The sequence below is a fragment of the Varroa jacobsoni genome, unplaced genomic scaffold (assembly GCF_002532875.2).
Source record: "Varroa jacobsoni isolate VJ856 unplaced genomic scaffold, vjacob_1.0 scaffold_700, whole genome shotgun sequence".
In the NCBI taxonomy this organism is placed as follows: domain Eukaryota; kingdom Metazoa; phylum Arthropoda; class Arachnida; order Mesostigmata; family Varroidae; genus Varroa; species Varroa jacobsoni.
The window spans coordinates 75,044-95,910 of record NW_019213602.1 but is presented as its reverse complement, the minus strand read 5'-3'; the positions used below and the strand labels follow the sequence as shown (position 1 = coordinate 95,910).

The 20,867-nt window shown below is 40.5% G+C and overlaps 1 protein-coding gene across 1 annotated transcript; it reads left to right on the top strand.

Moving 5' to 3' along the window:
- The first annotated feature begins 3,639 nt into the window (after nt 1-3,639).
- On the top strand, nt 3,640-20,626 carry LOC147753155 (uncharacterized). Its single transcript, XM_086969315.1, has 7 exons — nt 3,640-3,674; nt 9,536-9,801; nt 11,997-12,312; nt 14,294-14,308; nt 15,954-16,129; nt 18,781-18,904; nt 20,269-20,626. The coding sequence occupies exons 1-7, from the start codon at nt 3,640-3,642 to the stop codon at nt 20,444-20,446; spliced, it is 1,110 nt and encodes a 369-aa protein (XP_086825441.1). The 3' UTR covers nt 20,447-20,626.
- The last annotated feature ends 241 nt before the right edge of the window (nt 20,627-20,867 follow it).

Sequence of the window (20,867 nt, the reverse complement as noted above, 5' to 3'; positions counted from 1 at the left end):
TTAATTGGGTCGTAAAATTGTTTAAACGCTTACCCTTTCAGAATACACCGATGTAATATTGTACCCATTGATGCGCGTGTAGCATAATATCTTGTATATTATAGATATTAGAGTCGTACCTATTATAACTTTATTCTCTATCTAAATCTGCTTTTTATTGCAATAATTTGCGTATCTCCTGCTACTTTAACGGACGTTAGATGAAGACTGTCGTACTATACGACCTGTGCTTTAGCCGTCTAGAACACATGAATCCTCTCATTTTATCAATTTTGAAGCTCTTTTTTTCATACAAGATTCCTGTCTTTCACGTATCATCCTTCCTTTAGCTTCGTGTGTGCTTCATAACGGGGGTGGATGCTCGCCGGCCGTTGTTGAAATCTAGGCCATTCAGTTTTTAAGATGTACGAGCAACTGCGTACCGTGTTCTGACGACAGCCGTCAACAAACCGTCATCGTCGCGCATCGTTGCCATGGTCATTGCAACCAAAACGAAAAGAAGCGGCACTAGTAACAACAAAACGACGAGCAGAACCCGTGTGACATCAGCAGCAACAGTATTAGTTCTGATTACGCGGTCCCAAAAGCATGTGCTCACTATATGTTATTGTTATATTATGATTTTTCTGGTGTTCACATTGGTGCATCAGCTGGCTGAATGACTAATTGTCTATCAATTGAACGATCTGTTTATATGGGCTCTGATTCCCCTTTCACATGCCAATCAGCTACTTGATACCCGAGACCCCTGAAACTGGAGACCGCACCGAACGACAATAACTATCGCGGGGATAGCGACGGCACCGGCAACGTCAGTGGCACGCTTTGCCGTCGGTCACGATCAGGCAAACGCCGCCAGTGATGAGCTCGGAAATAGCAAGATCAGACAAGGCAGAACTGCTTGCGAAGTGGAAATAGCATTGAAATCGCGCTTTTGCGTAGCAAATAGAGTGACTATTAGGCTGGCCCTACGAAAGACTCTGTTGTAGCTTTTTCGTGGTCTGCTATACGACGGACATTTTGGCTGCGAACATAATGGGGAGGCTCTAAACGGTGCGCAGTGCTCTGACGTCTGCGGAGACAAATTGTCGATAAACTTTTCTGGCGTCGGATGTTGACATCGTTGTTGCCTTTTTCGTTATTGTTTTTGTCATTGAGACATCGAGTCTTACTGAGAGACAATTTACGATCTTGGATTATTAGAACTATTGTCATTGTTCCTAGGTAGTATTATTATGTGGGTATCTTGATGATTGTTTCAGCTTACGCAATTGCTAATGGCTGACTGTCTGACTGACTGGTAAAATGTCTGCGTATAAAGTGCACTGGGTTCGATTACGTGTTCTACATCCGTGTGCAGTGTTCGCACTTCCGACGACGGGAACACCTTCAGGTGTCGGGGAGCCCGATCTGGAAATAGCAAGTTCTCCCGTTCTATGTTGTTCTGAAGATTCGATTCTTCGTACTCCGGATGATATCGAATTTACGTTATCGAAAACGATCATAGCAAAGTCACTTACTCAAGCCAGTGATCTCTTAACTTACACGGCAGTAACTTTTGTAAGGTCTATTCGTTGAATAAAATCAAATCGATTGATTTGTAGCTTTCGCTTTGTTTTAATCTGATGAAGATCGTGCTATTCACTTGGTTACTACACAATTTTGAGCTCATGTATTTGACGGAAATGCACTTGTCTCCGGAACTTTCCGACTCAAGTGACTTTACTAACGGACATCGAACGTTGTTTGGTTTTTGAAGCACGGGGTTGTACAGGACAATTAGCGTTGTTTTGTCCTGTCGACAAGATATCTGACCAAGGCACACATGCTGGTGGAAGTGGCTTACTGATTACAGTGCCCCTAATTACTGATTACGGTGGGCGCGGAAAGCCTTCTAATAGTAAGCATTTTTTTTTATCATAAACGAAAGGTAAAAATATGTAATGCATATTTTTCTTACAGAGTTTGTATTTTGTTTTCCTTACGTCCACGAAAAATCTTTCAGTCTTCGATTAGCGATACTGAGGTGATACCTTTAGGAACCTTTGCACTTGTATATAAGGCAAACGCTTACTATCTTTAAAACGCAGCTGGTAGGCCCAGTATGATACTCATAATATTACAAAGGAACAAGAAATGCATTAACATTGTTATCAAGAGCATGGCATAGAGGTGAGCGGTATAATAGATGATCAGCGAATTACTATGGGTTGCTTAGATCCTTTGACTCTCGTAATTAAAAAAAAAGTTTCGCATTCGGCCAACGAGTTAAAAAAATTAATCGCTATATTGAAGAATCGCAAATTAACCCTATTTTGTAAACCATTTTTTTTTTAGCCTTTGATGAACAAATTATGTATATTACTGAAAAACACTTTATGGGATTGCGAAATCTTTGTGTTTATCGTTATGTAGAATGGTCGTGAAGTTTGTAATTTCATGAGAGCTTTGATGTTTTTAAGGGTTCTTTTTAATCTGAAGATGGATACCTACGTAATTGAATAGATTGTAAGAGAGAAATCTGTAGAGGATTATCTCAGAGGACCTCAAGAGTCTGTGAAATCCTTGATCTGCTAATGGCATATCAACCGAATATTTGTTGTCCTTCAAAAATTTGATTTTGGTTCCTTGTCCGTGTACGAGTACGTGCTGCTATTAAAATATACTGCAGCAAAAACGATTAAGGAAAAATTGCACGGGAAGCTAGCATCGAAACATCGCTATCTCCTATTTTGTGTTCCACACGATTCTCTGACAGCGACCGTAAGAAACCTACGGATAAGTGGGAAAGCGTTTACGGATTTTTCATTAGAACGGAATATATATATATATACATCATGGAATATTCACAAGAAAGCTATTCCAAAAACAATAGCTACTTTAAACAGCGCGCTGACAGCCACTGGCCTTGTCTAGCGGTTTTTTTCCTTGACCGGCCGCAAAATATGTCGAGAGCGGCGGCCATCGCTCAACGACTAAAATGACAGAGAAAAGCCATACTGTCTCAATCCCGTCTAAAGCGATTCACGAGGTCGATTCTATATATAATGTTTAATATAGTCCGAAATCGTTAGATGGGTCTTTGTCAAATCGATCCTAAACGAACCATACTTCCACTATTACTTAGAATATTGTTATACGTGCCATAGAGAAGAGCGAACGGCCTAGTAACGGGCTGGAAAAGGTAAAGATCGCAGACTTAAGTCTTTTCGCAGTTTATACAGTCTGTGTGAGAATGGAAGAACTTTTTATGCTCTCCTGTACTAGGAGGTTGAAATATAGGTTAAATGCTCCTATCTACCTCTTTACTGTTTATTCTATGCTGTTTTTATATACCACTCATTTCATTCTCTCTTTTAAGCACATTACAATATTATTGTGTTGTAGACGCCAAATTTCGTGTGAAGTTCAAACCCCCAACTAAAAGAAGAATGAATTTTCAACACCTGTGCTATCTTGCTTTTTATCCAAATAGAACGACCGTGGAGGTAACTCGAAAAATCTGTGCTGTGAATAGCAAGAACTCTATAACTAGTAGATATTGTTGAAGGGGCTTGCTGAGTTCAAAGGTGGGGTTTCAAATACTAAATATGCACTCCACCCTGATCGGACGCCCGAAGTCGCTAAGCGCCTTGAATAATGAGGATCGCTGAATTCGCTAATTCACCGAGAAGGTAAGTTGCGAGCATTCTATTATCGCTCAGCACCTCAAGTGTACGAAGTGTTATATAAAATAAAAAATTCCCTGGTTGCCCGATAAACTCAATAAGGCGCGCTAGGAAACAAGGCTCTTCATCTACCCTCAGCATCTCGCCCGGCAACGAACATGACGCAATCTCGATGGCAGGCCCCTACACAGAACTGTTACGGCTGGCTAGCGGTGTTTTTCATCCTAAAAACACTATTTTTTGCATTTGATAGGGCTGAAAGGGCCTTGTACACTGACCGAGTGAATGAGACTACCCAGACAGAAAACACCAGATAAATGAAGCAGTCCAACGTTTTCAATGAAAATGAATGAAGAGATTGGTTAGAAGATAGAAGACCGCAGAGAGGTCAGTAGATACATAAACAAATAGTTTAATTTAGAAGTCGAACGAAATAGTGCGCATTCTATTAGCTGCAAAGCGACTGTTCCCTATATCTTAATCAGATATGAGCCTTATAAACAAGAAACATAGTCATACCCTTAATTTCGTGTTTAGCTTGCCTGATTGCTTTGCAGAGTGACCTGTACTATTTTCGAGACGCTGTACTATTTTCGATATGACTATTTTCGAAGAAGCAACGAACTGATGAGAAAGTGAAGCTCTTGATGCGAGATAAAAAAAAGTGCGGCGGCCTTCTAGGTCCTGTGAGCCTGCTGTTGGGCCAACGAACATTTCACGCTAAGGAATCGACCTAAAAATTCGCGAAGTGCAACACAAATACTAGTTTTATTGAGCGTTTGATTAGTGTAGACGTTTCATTAACCGTTTTTCCTTTACAAAATTAGAGACATTCAATTAACGTCTCATGATTTGTCGTTTGTTTTAGCGCGAAAACTTAATAGCAACTTTTTGTCTCTGAGACGGGACAAAAGAGGGCGCTGGATGGAAGATCTTATATAGTCGAACGTTGATCGCCGCTGCTTACTGTCAATGAAGTATACTAACAACTGTTTTTAGTTTACTGGTAGATTTTTTTCAATAGCCATTTGTTTTTACGTAGTAAGAAAATCACGTGGCAAGACAATGTTTGACTCTAGGCTATTTATCTACTTGTTTACTCGATGCAATGGTTGTGTTAAACTCTTAACGTAGAAATAAATAGCCCATTAAGTTTACTCTGCCTAAACGGTCCATTCTTTTATTATGAGCTCGTCCAGTTATATAGCTTTACTAGATATTTAAAAGTAAATCATGAACCGCCCATAGCACGCTTGGTAAACGCCAACGCTTTAGTAGGGATTTATGTTATTTCTGTAAACTTGAAATTGTTTTACTGAAACTCTTTGTTATTTTTTCCGTCCACGAATGTTTTGTCCACACTAATGGCCAACTTGTACCGATTTATCTGGCTCTCCTTAACTTTGGTGATGGTAGCAGTGGCAAGACATCATACGGCGATAGCGTCGCGAGCAGCAGGCGTAGCGTAAGTTTTGTTGAAACCCCGCTCGTGGCGTTCGGTGACAAAGCGCGTCGCGCCTACCAGGCCATCTCAAACAAACCATAAACAGTGATAGTAAATAAAAAGTATAAGCGTATTGCTGGGAACCTGCTGCCTTTACTATTGAAAAATAACAGCCTCGTATCACAATAGTAACGTTACCAGAAGGATAGATTTCAATTAGAAGTGTAGCCTAGAAGGTCAAAACGTAAGTGGGCGCGTTCAGTCGCACGACGCAGTATCTGATCATAGTCGAGGTGGGTTTGTGTCGAAAGTAGCGCTGCAAATAGCGAAGCGCTTCAAGAGCAACCCATATAGTAGAGTTTTTATTAGCGTTCTATAGAGCTTGTCACTGACATGAAATCTTGCCATTGAAAAGCATTACATTAATTATATATGCAGTCCATTACAAAGCAGCTACGCGGCCAACTGGGGTAACTAAATGGATTTGTAGGATGTCGATTGCTTACTGAACCCCAGCACGGATGCAAACTCTTAATGTATTCATTACACACTCTAATCAAGATGAACCCGTTTAGAAATGTTGTTAGGAAGAACTAATTAAACATAGGGGCGTGCCGTCTGCATCCAGTTAATTCAACGAAGCCCCGTTGGCGCCTATCAAATACACCTAGACGCAAAGTTCGACACAAAAGTTTCAATCTAGATTATCTTACGTGATCGCAAGTCGACCAAGGAAACATAGTACAATTATCATGTTGACAGTTTGTTCTTCTAGCTTCTATTTAGTAGGTCATGAAGAGGGGATATCGAGCAATTTCCAAAACAAAACGAGCCACCTCAGTAACGCACTCTGGTTAGAAAAATCTCATGCAACATTGCTAATAATGGAACATGAGAAAAACACGGACTGCCATTTTCCACAGGTACCAAAAACGTCATTCTACAGTAAAGGCTTCCCCATTTTATGCCATCTGTCCCCACCATCCCAAAGCCTTTAGGTAGGAACTGGTTGCCGAGTGCACGATTTTCTAGGAGCTTTTTTTCCTTTGAGCTTTCTTCATTCGTGTTGAGAAATCCTTAATTAGCAATAGGCGATCAAAAAAAAAAACTCTGCGCTGTAAATCATTCGGTAGAGCTTCAGTCGACTACTATGCTTCCCAATATCAATACAGGATCAGGAAGCAGGATCTTCTTCCACGAATCAGAGTACTATCAATCAGTCCCGCAGCGGAGCGTTAAATTCACATTTGATCACAATACGTTCATGATCAGTGTTTGGAAAAATTCATCATATCATCGAGCTTCCAGCAATGTCTACTCTTATTTAAATTAGGTGGCGGAGTTAGCTAGCTATCCGAAAGCAAAATAGACCATAAAGATTAGATTTGTTCATCTTTACAAATACCGCTGTGACGGTCCTAATATTACCTGCCTCTAATATGATATTTTGGTTCATCGTATATTGACGGTCACACGTTCTCTTTTCCGGTGCAACTCAGTTGTGGCCGAATGAAGTCGACTGTGTCCTCTGCTTTCTCTATTAGCGTTCTGGCAAAATAATCTTACAAATACGCGTAGTAATAAAATGACCTACCTGTTAATTTTGTTTTTGACTTAGGCAAGTTGTCGAGTCTAAAGGAAATCAGTTTGAAGACTTATTCGGGAGTAGCGCCACGAGACTTCGTTGGCGCAGTACATTCGATTATAACAGAGAGGATCGACTGAGATTCTCGAAGAATAATTGAGACCCCAGGTTCATTTATGCTTTTTTTGTTAATTTTATTTATCAGATACTACTTATGCCCCGGCTCCGCGTCTGTTTGTTGGCACTGTACAAAAAGCACAAGGTCAGCTGAGAAAATATAGCGGTGAAGTGTCACCTGGCGGCCGTTTCGGGCAATAGGCGTCCGGCCGAGTACGCCGTGCATCACCTTCACTAGGGGATCACGTTTTTTTCGTATGCTCACGCCAGTCCTTTATCTCAAATTTGCTTACGGAACAGTTCCATATGCCGATGCAGCCGAGCGCCGCGTCAAATCTCCAGCCTGCAGAAGTCCGTCATCATCGTAAATCTACCAGTAAGATAAAGTAAGTTCACGTCCGTGCAGAATGCAACGAATAGTTTACCTATGATGAATCGTTCATTGTCTACAAATGAGGGTTAAGTGGCTGGCTCGTATAGTAAATAACGCTGACTTCAAAAAGATTACTGGAAGCGACAAATAAACGCTCAAGTCCATGGCACATGTGTCTGCCGAATTTACTGTTAGAAGATATCGTCTCGTTAAGGAACCTTCATGACGATACTAAGTTCATAGACGATGTTTACTATAGCTGCGGCTGAGGTGGCGATCACACGTTTCTCTCGGTGACACCGTTCATCACGCCGATGGCGATCGCGCTAAGATCACGTTACCCACGACGCTTGCCGACAGATGGAAGCGGGTCCATATTACAGTCATAGTTGGATTGTGAATCAGTTCAGCTATAGCGGAACGTGCTATAAAACGGCCGGTCAGAAATGAGGTATCGTGGCCGAGACAGTCGAGATATAGCCTTACGGATAAAGTGTACATTGTAGCCCACACTCATTAGAATTGTAATGAAAGAAATTATCGCGTCTCTGCTCTTGCGCCTATGAAAACGGAAGTCAATCACTTTGATGAACAGTTTCATTGCGCTGAAAACCATTTAAGTGAGAATTTTATATATACTGGGTAGGTACCGAACAGACCCAAATCAGGATCACTAGTGACTACTTTTGCACTGATATCTTCTCAGGAACACAAGATACCAACCAAATAATAGAGCGTTAATAGGTGTACGACTAACCTTTGAACAATTACCAGTGAAACAAGTCTTGCTGAAAAAAAGTATTCAATTTCTTTAAAATATAAACAATATCGTTCATTCTTGTCTGGTGCTCTGATTTGAAAGATCAAGCGACTTTTTAGGTATTAATAATTAGTCACTGTGTAAATGACGAACGCCAAAGTCTCAGTCACTTCCGTTATATCATTCGCTATATTTGCTGTCACAGTATATTCCCATTCATTATTACTATTATATTAATGTTGAACATGCGAAACTTACAACAATTTAATAACACTTGTTGTTATTTTTTCACTGGACTGAATAAAGTGATAGAGAACATAGGTTTGCGAATAACAGTAAACTTACTTAAAGCCACTTAACGTTGTAATTTATCAACAATATTTCTCTAATTTTTATGCTCAGTATTATAACGATAGACGATAGAAAGGTTGTACAGAATACTTATTTAAAATAGCCTGACAACAAACCCACCTGGTCGATCTGGATTGCTACTTATAAGAGGTGACTGATCAGAAATCCGGGACGACACTCGTCTTTAAGCGCTTTGGATGCCCGAGAACTGCGTCACTGACGTTAACTGATGAAGCTTGTAAGCAACGATGCTTTCACATATCAACTTGATTATAGCCACTGAGTACTGAGGTTGTCCTGTGTGGTTTTATACATACAGGCATAAGAATCGGAGCTCCATTGTAAGCGTGGAACGGAGCAGTGTGGTAGCGGTGTGGAGTAACTTTCCTAAGAGCTTTCAGGTTGATTTCGGTCCTATTAATAAGCTGGCATTAAATTTGTTTGTTAAAGCGAAACGACACCCTGGATTCCAGCAGTTTGATTCAAGGCAGAACTATACGGCAGTCTGCGATCTTGGAAGGAATGGGCCTGAGGTCGAATCGATCACTGACGTGCTAATGGAGCCTAGCTAGTGGGCTACTGTCGCTATTCGCAGATACCACGAAGTTACCAGTACCATCTGGTCTCAATCAGTAACCATGTCAGTAATCATAATCCCCCTGTTTAGTCGACAAATACGAGGATATACATCCTAAAGACAGTTCAGTTATGAAGGCCGTAACGAAACACAAAATCGCGGTGACCAGCAGCGTAAATCTGCATGCGCGTGCCACACGATCTATGGAAATCAGACTGGCTTCAACTAGCAATCGTGGTTCGTCATATCTTTTTTTCTTTTCATCAGATCTGCTTAAGGTAATATTGTAAACAAAACAGATTCTTCAACCTCGTCCTGTCTATGTGGCCGAGTTTGAAGCCGTCTATTATTATAACTGTCGTTTTCCTAAATTACATTGTATAGGGGAAGCTGATGGAAAAGTCGATAGCTCGGAACGCCACAATATATTCTAGGGAAATCTAGTGCTCAACTTCGTGCCGAGCTCGTCTGCATAAACAAAAATAGCAATCAAACGTTTTAAATAGACACAAATGTCTCTTTGAAGACTTTACTAACCAACTGATGGATCTGTTAATAGAACACTGATGGTTTGGTAATGTTACACCTATTTGCGCCTAAGTTCGCCCCAAGAAAACACGCCATGATATTTCTATGATAATGCTATTTTCCGCACGCAAGTGGACAACACTCACCAGAATCGGCTTGTGAGCGTCTGGTTGGCTACTGCGCTTGGTGTGATTTTTATGGTTTTGCCGGAATTCCTGATAAACTCAGCGATGCGTGTGAGTTAAATCATGAACTCTCGCCGCCGCAGGGGGCATGTCCCACTGAAGTTCTTTCATTCGGACAGCTCGTTCTCGATAGTCTGTTTCGTTGGGTACAAAGCCGTCGAAAACTCATCATTGGCGAGACGTTCTCGCCTCTCTACGGGAAAATCCATTCAGGTGAGCATAGCTAAATGGCTCTCTAGTTAACTCCTATATCAATAATGAATAGATGTCAAATTGTTGTCTCCCTTTCTAACGAAGGAAACCAACCTCGATTGGCTCGACAGTAAGCGGCCCCTCATCGCAGTATCCACACGTTTTCTCGGTCAGCTGCTATCAACGAAAGTGTCGAGTAAAAAGAAGGAAAAAGTGTAAAAAAGTAAATATCTGTTGCGAGTAGAAAAGTCTACTCAGTCTTAAAAACATTTCTCTGTTTTACTGCACTTCGTAGCAATGGCTAAATTTCCCGGTGTGGAAGCAAACGATCTTTGGGATAATGTGTGATTTCGGATCCGGTGGTATAGATCTTTCGGTGTGACAGCGTCGCGTGTTATACGATTTACTGCTAAAAAATAACTCTGTGTCAGAAAGATTTTTTCTTAATTATTAAAGCTTAACCATTCTTAGACTGTGAACGTAGGGAATATAGCTGTACGTCGCTTAGCCTTGCTTCTAACGTGAGGGCTTTTTTCACTAGGCCATACTCGGCCCAACGCATATGCTCAAAGATTGCTTAAATGAATTCGTCTATAAAATTTACAATAAAGTTGTGTACCCTCTAAGACATTGGCCGCAAAGCGTCTATCATTCTCTTGCATTTTGAACAATAGTTCAGTGTGCATGCTCCATCCGTTGAGTACGTTAACGGGCTTTCGGTTAACCCTGAACGGAGAAAGGTGCCACAGCTTTAGGGCTTTACAACGTCAACAGATGTTTCAACTTACTTCGCTTTTTTATCCAAGACAAGTTATCTACTGCGATGGGGAGGCAAGTATACGCAGTGACATCAAATATCGATCAGACATTGTCGTAACTGGCTGTTGTTCACTGCGCACCTCTGTAAGCGTTCGCTGGGCTCTTTTTTTTTTCTACTTTTACGTAAAAGCAGACATGCAATCTCGCTTCTATATGTACATATATGGAAGCGAAATTGCATATGTCTTTTCTTTTGTTATATATACATATATATATATATATATATATAAGAGTTTCAGCAACATTGTAATGTGTATTGTATTATTGTTTATTGATGAGGTAGCCAGGCTTATAAGAGTATCAGTGATCCAGAAAGCACAAAAAAATAGTGACTAATTTATCAGGGATACGCAAAAGAGATATTGGCCAAGCAAGTAGAAAATCGATAACAACTAGCATGTAAACATAATAAAATACAGTATATTAGTACATCATAGAGGCTTGATCAACAGTTCGTTGATCGGCTCAGTTACTAATAACAATATTGTTACTTGTTCTCCGTGTCCAAGCAGAGGTACGTGCTCTTCTATCCGACAGATGTTCCATGTAGTGTTAGACTGCTATTCATACCAATAGCCCGGTATTATTGTATGTTTTTTGCTCAGTGGTGACAATAGACGCCCTATCACTATCAACTGAAACTCGCCAATCGTTAGCAGACCAGAAAACTCACTCAGGCCATTGTCATCGGCGTACCGCACCAATTGGCAGCTTAGCAACATGTGCTTAGACGGTAGCGTGTGCCGCCTGCTTCGGAGCAATGCAGACAATAAATTGACGATGTTTACCAAGAGTCCATGGATTGGCCAGTAATCTAATACGCCCTTACCTATTGATAACCCTTTTTTAACAGCGCCCTCTTGTAACACCACCATAACGTGTGGTCAACAATCATCAAAAAACCGAGTCTTGAGCGCTTGAAACACAAACATACAGAGATTGCTTTGGTGTACGCGTCCGGCGTGACGACGAATCAACAAACAGCTTTAAAACGTTTCGCCATTTGATCAACGTCACTGATACAAAACTACAACAACAACGGTGACCTTGGCCTTGGTGACTTCTTATTTGAAGTTATGCCTCGTCTTCATTCGTTTTTTTTCTCATATTGACTTTTCGAAGAAAAAGCTACTGTTACTATTACTACTGCATTCGATAGCGCTTGAATAGATGCTACAATATGCCGCACAATCGATCGCCTTTTTTTGTTTTCATTTTGTATTGCTACCTATTAAGTAATGTTAAACTTCAAACGGAAACCTCAGTTTTTCCCAAATCCCGTCGTTGGCTTCTTCGGCGAAAGAGAGAACGAAATATTTTTAGTCTAGTAGGATGTTTGTGCTACTGAAACGGTGCTGAGAAATGGGTGTTTAGACATTAATCGATCTTTTAAACAGGTGAATCAAAAACGTCTATTAGCATCGCAGCGATGCGAGCTGCCATCGCAGCTTCATTTTGCTTCGGGCGTCGCGCTCTGAGCGGGACTACTGTTCTGGTAACGCTCTTACTGTTCTTGACGATCCTGCCAACCGTCTTCGCGGGGCAACTTCGTGTACTGCGTTTCAGTTTTGCAAACGGCAGTCTATTGCCAACAGTAAGCGTAAATGCTCCACCCATGTGTCCAGATAATCATACGATGTGCTCATTCGAGGAGGTTCTCGAGCACCCCACAACTGTAAACGACTTGAACAAAAAAAAGGCGCTCACAACAAGGTGAGAACCTAGTGACTAACAGTTATTAGGAATGTGATAGCTGTATTTTGTGAAATTTTCTCTGTTATATAACGAGCATCAAACAGATGTATAATATGGTCACTGCATGTACTAGCTTGTGTCAATAATACTGCTCCGTTCCTACTGTATATGATATGATTTCTGCGTAAACGGGACAATCAGTAGTATGTAACTGTATTCGATATCTTCTAACTTTGAACTCAACTCTAGATACTTATTTTGAGAAGCCTTTTACCATTATTTGGCACTACGAGCCAATGTAAAGATAGTTTATCTGCCACAGACCTGCTCGAGGACAAAGGTATGTCCTTCGGTCAACTCAGAGCAGCGTTGAATTCAGCTCATGCTAATCTACCGATCTGTAAACATCACGTTTGTACACAATATAATGCTGACATGGTGCTCTGAGATGAAGGAATTCAGATTAAATTACGGAAACTCAATGGTAGTCGTTATGTCCATTGAGAAGATACATTAGATTTTTGCCTGTCATCATTGGCTGCCGCTGTACGAATTGCATTATTTCATAAGTCATACCCCTTAAATAGGTGTTCGCTCCCTTCATTGCGTATATCTTTTTGATCAACTTGTGCGGTCTGCGAACGACTTTGTTTATCTAATTGTCACCTATCCATTAGTTTGGCACAATAGTTCCCGCTTTTCCCAAATTCGTAATGAAAAAAACAATTGCATTCGCTCTGGGATCGTCCTATGTTCGCTAGCCGCCCCACCTTTCTGGGTCGGAGTTTTTTACGCCTTCACCCGTTTTCATGTATTGATTGATAGCTCGTAAATAGACTAGAGATCCCAATGCAGTGTCGAGGCCATTTTGCCGTCGGCTCTCAGCGTCTACACGGATAGATCTTATGTATTAGCCCTGGATATCGACGATATGTTTTCATTTCCAAATGGAAAAAGACAACTCGATGAAACACAAATCACACGAATGTATGTTATAATATGATAGATGCTAGTAGATAAAATCTATAGATGAGTGAATAGGACACTTTTTTCCCTACCTCGAGTTCGACGTTCTATCGAACAGCGCCTTAAAGGTGATGGTTTTAATTATATGTAGCTATAAGACGATTTTCGTGGATATGTGCATCCAGGCACGATCGTATAAAAGAGAAATTCCTTAAACATGGAAATGGCACACAGATACGGCAAAAGCCCCCCGAGGCAAACGATGTTGAAAACATAATAGCTCCTGATTCGTCTCTATGAATCAATTTTCTCGATTGCGATATGGATAACTGTTACGTAATTCCATCAAAAGCAAAACAATCTGTCTATATTGTTCGCTTATTAAATTAGGAGTACTGCTAGAGAAAACTATGTAGTTAAATTTTCATCTTTCGTTTGTATATATTTCTGCTTGTATCTCGTACGCTGCTCTTTCAAAGAGCGTACAAGTTGAACAATTAGCTAGCGTTCGTTACCGTTACATTTAGGAATCGAGTACCTAAACAAGCCTGCGTGTTTTCACCATGTGCACTGGTCTCCTAATAACATCACATATCGGATTGTAATCTAATTAATTGATTGATCTCAATCAGTACAAAATCTAGTAGGAGAGATGAGGCACTCCTAGGGGGCTCCTAAAACTCATCTAAATTTTAAAAAAAAATGTCTACTCTCTTGTGTGTGGACCTGTGAAAATTGCGGAAAAGTTTTTTAGTAACATCAACTGGATTGCGTGCAGTTCTTCGAAAAAACATATGCAATGTGTGACTGTCGCCGTGAAAAAGCTTAATCACGCTCAACAAGCGATCTATGTGCTACCCAATTGGACATCATACATTTGGGGCATTTAGAACCCTTAGTGATTGCTGTTGTTGTTATTATTGGAATTTGCTGTTTTTTTTTGCTATAGTCATCTGTCTTCTCTCTATTAATAGCGCTAGGGCTACTTGACATTAAAAATAACATCACTAACTCTGTGCAAACACCATTTTAGCCTCGCACGTCTAAGGTAAGTCGGTCCTTTTTTTGCTTTTGTGTTCCTTTATTCTTTATCTAACCAACTTAGAAAGATCTGTTGAGGCCAAGTCAATTTTTGCTTTTCCTGTAGTACACAAGTATGAAGTATCCCAGCAGGTTCATCGTGTAAGACAACAATGTCAGCAGCGGATCTCGACGTGTCCCATAACTGATCCATTCACTCTCGCTATCCTAGTTGCCACGCTGCTTCAAAGGTCTAGGTGAAGGCGTTACAGGCTCTACTAAGTCAAATTGGTATATGGCCTTGTATTTAGACGTATGCCCTTGTAATCGATCAAAAACAAGACTGATTTCCCCATACCATTGTAGATCGTTGCTCCGTTGCTATTGTTGGATGAACGGTGGATGAATCTGGCGAAAAACTGGCGAGCTCGTAAAATCCGCTCACCGTCGAGAAATAAACTAGCCTTTTCCGGACAATACGTATAGTAGAACAAACCTATATAGCGAGGCGTATACAAGAGAGAAATTTTCTCTAGATGTAGTGTATTGCTTTCATCGCTTACAGGGATCACCCAATACGACAAGAGCTCAACACTGGCTCAAACAATCTTTGCCTCTTTTAAGGCAACTTGCCCCTTCGAGGAGAAGACTAATTGCTCTGTACGACGCTGCTTCGGGGAGTTCAGTTGCATTCAGACCATTCAATCAGAATGGCAAACATTTAGATGCCTACGTATACGGTGAAACGACTCGAGGAGTGCGCAAATTTATAGTAGGCGCTTTAATAGTCGGAGCATTGAAGGACTTATCGCCATTCCACCGTTAAGTTCGCTAATCGGGTGCAAGTTCTGGGCTAGTCAAGAAGTTCTGGAGAGTAGGCCGTGCATAGCCCAAACGATTGAGTTGCCCTAAACATACCCGAGATGTCCGGGGGAGGGGGTCCTTATGTAGCTGGAGTAGTGACACGTACTTTTACCTTCAAATAACAGACAAGATTTTTCTAAGCTTTCGAAGCAATTTCTTGCGCCACTAAACATCAAAAATTGCCCGCAATGGAGAATCCAGAAACGCTTTTTAGGCTAGTTATTCGATTGCATAGGGGTCGCAGCTTAGATTCATTTTTGCCTGTGCTAAGGCCTCACAGAATTAAAATTACCGGGAAGAGTCCATTGTGCGCAGTGCGGTTGGGGTCAAATCAGTTATCATTTGAAGATAAATAATCGTCGTCGAAACGTATAATTTTGAAACAATGCACCAATCATAGTCGCACCTTCAGCGTTCATTAATTCATAGGCTTATACGATATTTTTATGTCTTTTCAGATACATTGATTGATATGTACTTTCAACGTTTCTGGCTATTTTTATTGTGTGAACAAGTCTTTGGAATTACCCTTTCAATGTGGCATCATGGGCTTGCTCCTCGCTTTCCCACAAGATTTAGCCGGAATGGCTCTTTCCGTATCTACCTGGTGTTCTCTCAACAGAAGAGTAAAATGGTACAGCAACCATTGAATAACACCAACATTTAAGTCGGTGAAGGCTGCGTGTTCATGATGACGATGGCAGTGCACCCGCATAGAAAACATTAACCTATATGTACGTATTTGCTAAATACCTCAGAAAACAACTAGTTTATGCAAGTAATTAATAAACCTTTTTTCATGATATCAGGAGTACGATTATGAAACTTCTCGACATATTGGAGGGGGCGGCACAAGCGACTGGCTTGGTAAAAGGAAGTCTGTTCTACTCTGGAAATTCTGAAGGAACACCAGAGGTTACGGCGAAGCCCGGACTTCTGACACGCAGGAAACGTCAAGATAATAATGGCTCAATTCATGTAACAAGTAACGTCTGAGCTAGTTATTTTGGCCATTAGCTGTTATCTATAGGGGCATGGCTGCATGATCTATAGTGCCGCTATTTGGCTAACACAGGAATAGCCATCTAGTTGGGAGCAACTTGAATAAATATTTCTTTATTACGAACTTGAAATATTTCGTATTTAGCGTTAATTACAGCATCAATAAGGCGTGCTCCCTTGGTTTTCTCTATGAAAGTTGAATAGTTTCGGTTTAGTTTTTGACCGTCTTTTCGCCCCCGAGGAAAAGTGTGTCCAGAGATAGGGCATATTTTTACATGTATAGGCGTGCGAACAGATACAGTGGCTGCCTATGAGGGATCAAAAACCTTTGTGCTAACAACAAAGAGGCGTTTACATTTCAAAAGAAACACTACCTGATGCGGCATGTAAGTCGAAGGCTGGCATAAGAGATGATTGTAGGTTTTTTTTTGTTTCTAAAATCGTTCAAAGGTTTTAAATACATATAATTTTAACGGGATGATCTACCCTTTTACATGACTAATAACGTAGGGGGTTAAATTACTTAAATGAACGGCTAATCTTTAGGTACGGCGAACGCCCTTCTAAATCATGTGACCTAACTCATCTCGACTTTTCTTAAAGAAATGCTTAAAACGTATGATGGACTGAGATAATCTCGAGTACGAGAAGATAAACTCAAAAAAAAATACCACATTCACTATAGAAATAGAGCTAATCATATGTTAAAAAGTGGTCAAAAACAGATAGAAGTGAATAACTGCCATAGAAGAAATCAAATGATCCCATCGTATTAATGTTAGATTTATGTAACTCTTAAATATATAAATATGTTCGTAATAAAGTAAGATTTATGTAAAAACATTTAGCATTATTCTAAAGTTGCTCTTGATTAGATGACTGTTCCGGTATCAGTTTTAGCGGGTGGTCCTGAGGCAAAATTTCGGTACAAGAGGAAGTTCAGCGGAATTGATTAAGGTTACCTATTTTATATGTCAGATATGCTTTATTGATAAGCGTATGGAAAGGTGTGGCCCTTTACGAGGCTTGTCCTTCACCGCCAATTATTCAGGTCACAACCGAACACAATGCCCAATATGTAGAATTGTTTAACGAGACCGCTTTCCAGGTACTCGAATCAACAGTGCCTCTTTTTACAGAGTTAGGAGTTCTGTGCTAGCGGAGGAAGTAGTACTGACAATCATCAATACGATGTCGTTTAATGTTAACAATGCGGTCACTAGTTGTCACCAGCTTTGACAATGTCCCCCTTCTCTTCCGCCAACAGTCATAGCTTTCATATTATACAAACATTCATTTATATGAATACATTACTATATAGTATTAAATCCAGCTGTTGTTCTAGGTTGGATACCTAGCTACGTGGCTGTGGGCTGAAAGATAAAAGCAGTTCCTTAGAAAAATAGATTAAAACCATCAGAACAAGACCTAGCAGATCGTCGCTTACGACCCCGTAACCCGTGACTCACGGCAGATCGCCGCCCTACGTGTATGACGCTATTAACAAAACCTTTTCGTGTTTGGTGGAACCCTCTAACAACTAGTAATGATCCTACATTTTGCGAACATCGCTGAATAAATTTTAGACCCTACTCGTATATATATGTATATGTTCTTTGTTTAGAGAGCGTTTCAATTGTAATCATTTACACGAACTGTTTCCAAATAACAAAAAATGCCAGTGAAACTCACGCGATTCACGCGTAGAAATCATAGGGTCTGAAACTATGACCAGGTCAGAAAAAACGTTCGTCAGGCTGCTATCTCTTTTACAAGCAAACAAAAAAACCAGCAGTTTTGTCGCCTGGGCTAATCAGAAAGGTTTTCTAAATCGTCACGATTCAGCAAAACTTCCTTGCAATTTTGTGGGCTTTTGATGCCGGTGTTGCTGAAGAGAAGATAGCTTCAAGTTAAGGACTCAGCACCGATGGCAGAGTAGTTTTTTGAAAATTGTCGCAAAATTGAATGAAGCCCTCATTAGCTCTAACATAGAACACAATTAAACTTCAACAGTGACCAAGAAAACCTAGTCTACTTGAAAGCATTGTTGTATCAGAAATGAAACCTAACTATCCCTATGACGTGTACTACGGGGTAAATGGCTATACCTTGTTGACGATGAGAGTATTGCAGTTTATCAGTTACTGAGCCGTGTGTCGATTAAACGTGTGTAAATATGGAAAGTAACGTAAATCTACTTTCACATTACTCCATTGAGGCAGGCGCGTTTCCTGAAAAAAAAAAACCTAATATACTGGACTTTCGGCCCTTTCACAAGGGAACTGCAGTGTTTCTAACGCCAACAATTAATCGACACGTTTTTGTTTTTTACGCTATATTTTATTTGCATTTTCCCAATAAGAGGTATATATTGATAGAAAATAAATATAAAGTTAAAAAATACGTTGACAACATTAGTTGCTATTTGTTTTTACGTGCGCAGAAAGAATAGAGTCCTCTCACTATTTACCAGGTTGTCTCGCTAGAACAACTAGAATGAATAGCAATCGTACCTTTCACTTTGATTATTATATTATATAGATATGGGAAGATACAGCAGAATATACATTTACGACGCGATTATATTCATTGCCTTTGACTAATAATCAGTGTTATGATACGGTTCATTTGCAGCACCCTTTATGAATTTATGCCGCGAACAGGTGGTGACGAACGAGTACCCGGACATCGGCCGTAATGAACATGGTCGATGGCGTTATTTGTCGGGGAGACAGGTCGTACAGTATACGTACTGCATGTAAGCGTTGAGACACAGATGCTCAGGAAAGCATCTCTTTTACTAGAAAAGGGTGTTTTTTTTTTTTTGATAAATAGATACCGGCGTGTAGCGATGATTGTCTTTACGCTGCCGACCCGGCTGAATCGCTTTAACTACAATTGTTCCACCAACGGGCTTCTAATCGTGTGCGAAAAAAAAGAAAACCGTTCCTTATGTTATAAGTGGACTCAAATTAATACAACTAGGTTTTTGTCATTATTATAGCTCACTTTTTATAATCGTCTATTTACAAGCGTTCTTCCGTCATTGAGTCATGTAGAATCAGAATATAGCTAGTTTAGCGAAGAAGGTTCGCCTCCTATTTGGAGTAAATGATCTCCTGATATAGATTTCAATAGGATTCTAAATCAGATGAACCGTTTAACAAGGCGAAAGTTATGGGATAAGCTTATTTTGACAGAGGCTATAGTAAGCGAGATTGCTTACTGAATATTACCATGGCCAATCGTATGAATATCGTCCATTTCGACTTTATCGTAGGCGAAGGCGATGCCAGATTTTATACTTCAATCGAATAGGCTCGAATAGCAACTTTATTCTGAGTACCCTAATATTATCTTCTTACCTTCCCGAAGCCCGATACATGTTACCTGTTATTACATAGCATTCCGCTAAGCCAATGCAGGCGGACCGTCTGATAGGTGGTGTTGCATCGTGCGCTCGATCTGAATCAGAGGCTACCTAAGATGCAGCAAGTATGCTGATACCAAAATGCCCTAGCACCATAGGAATATTCAATGTCATTTTTTTGTATAATTGAAATAAAGGTATCTGGTGATAGTATTGATTGGCGAATTGCTTTGATAGTCAGTTTGGAGATTTCAAGAAGCTACTGAGAAGATCTCAAAAAAAGAATTTCGACGAGGGTTCCGTTCAGTATCGAACAGGCGCTATAGAGGCATGATATCCTCATATAAAAACCTATGCAGATCGTTCACGACCTATGCGCATCTCTGTGAGAAGTTTAGGGCAAGCGAAACTTATTTGCCAGCTGCTTTGAGGAAAAATTAAGCCATGTAAGTCATCATAGTTCGGAAGGCCGATACGTTTTGGGAAAGTTGAAACTTCGGCTATGCACGTCGACTCGTTACGCTATGGAGCCGCATATTCCATATTTTTCTCGTATACATATGGTTGTCAAACACGACAAAGTATCCTTGTGAAAAAAACAAAACACGATGTGCACTAGCTTCCAGCAAGACCTGAGTCCGTAAGGCCATTATATAGCTATGTAGAACTTGTTTCGTATAAACACCTTTTCCACACCTAATATGCTCAATCATTATAGGTTTTCTAATATGAAGAATTTCGCTGATATTTAGGGACGAGGGGAGGCCGTGCTCCGTTGACATAATGGATGATTCGCCTGGTGAACTGACACGCTGCGTGCAAAAGTTCGGTTTTTCGCCAATGGTAGTTTTCGATCAGCAGACACAGAAATTCGCTAGCGAACGCATCCTAGTACCCTGTGGTTGTCAGTGCCAGTATGGACGTGGGTGAGTCTCCCGCCTACCGATGGACACTCTCTGGGGCGTTATCCTAGGCTTTATCCTAAGTAGCTTCATCGTAGACGACCTTCATCACATCAACACTATGTGCATAGATTGACGTGTTCTATGAAGATGGTTCTTTCTACTATTAAAAGAATAAAAACATGGATTAACGTCTATACTCGTTTAATACATAAGTTTTTTCTTAGAAGTTTATTAAGACTTTTCCCTCTATATATTACACATGCATATATATTTCGCTAAGCTTGGCTTTTCAAGGTGTACTTTTTGCTGTTCCGGTGTTATTATCAGCTAGTGAAATAGAAGAGATAGGGTTCCTCATGGTCGTTCGCAGTCAAACGATCTCAAAACTTCTTCGTTTTATTCCATACGTCAAAAAGTAGCTGACGGAGCGAGCGCTTCCAGAAATC

What these genes read in the sequence shown, in the direction of transcription:
- LOC147753155 (XM_086969315.1), top strand. Translation starts at nt 3,640, where the DNA reads ATGAGGATCGCTGAATTCGCTAATTCACCGAGAAG. An exon ending in CTACGGGAAAATCCATTCAG is followed by an intron (nt 9,802 to 11,996) that starts GTGAGCATAGCT and finishes TCTTTTAAACAG; the next exon opens with GTGAATCAAAAACGTCTATT. An exon ending in GTACAGTATACGTACTGCAT is followed by an intron (nt 18,905 to 20,268) that starts GTAAGCGTTGAG and finishes GCTGATATTTAG; the next exon opens with GGACGAGGGGAGGCCGTGCT.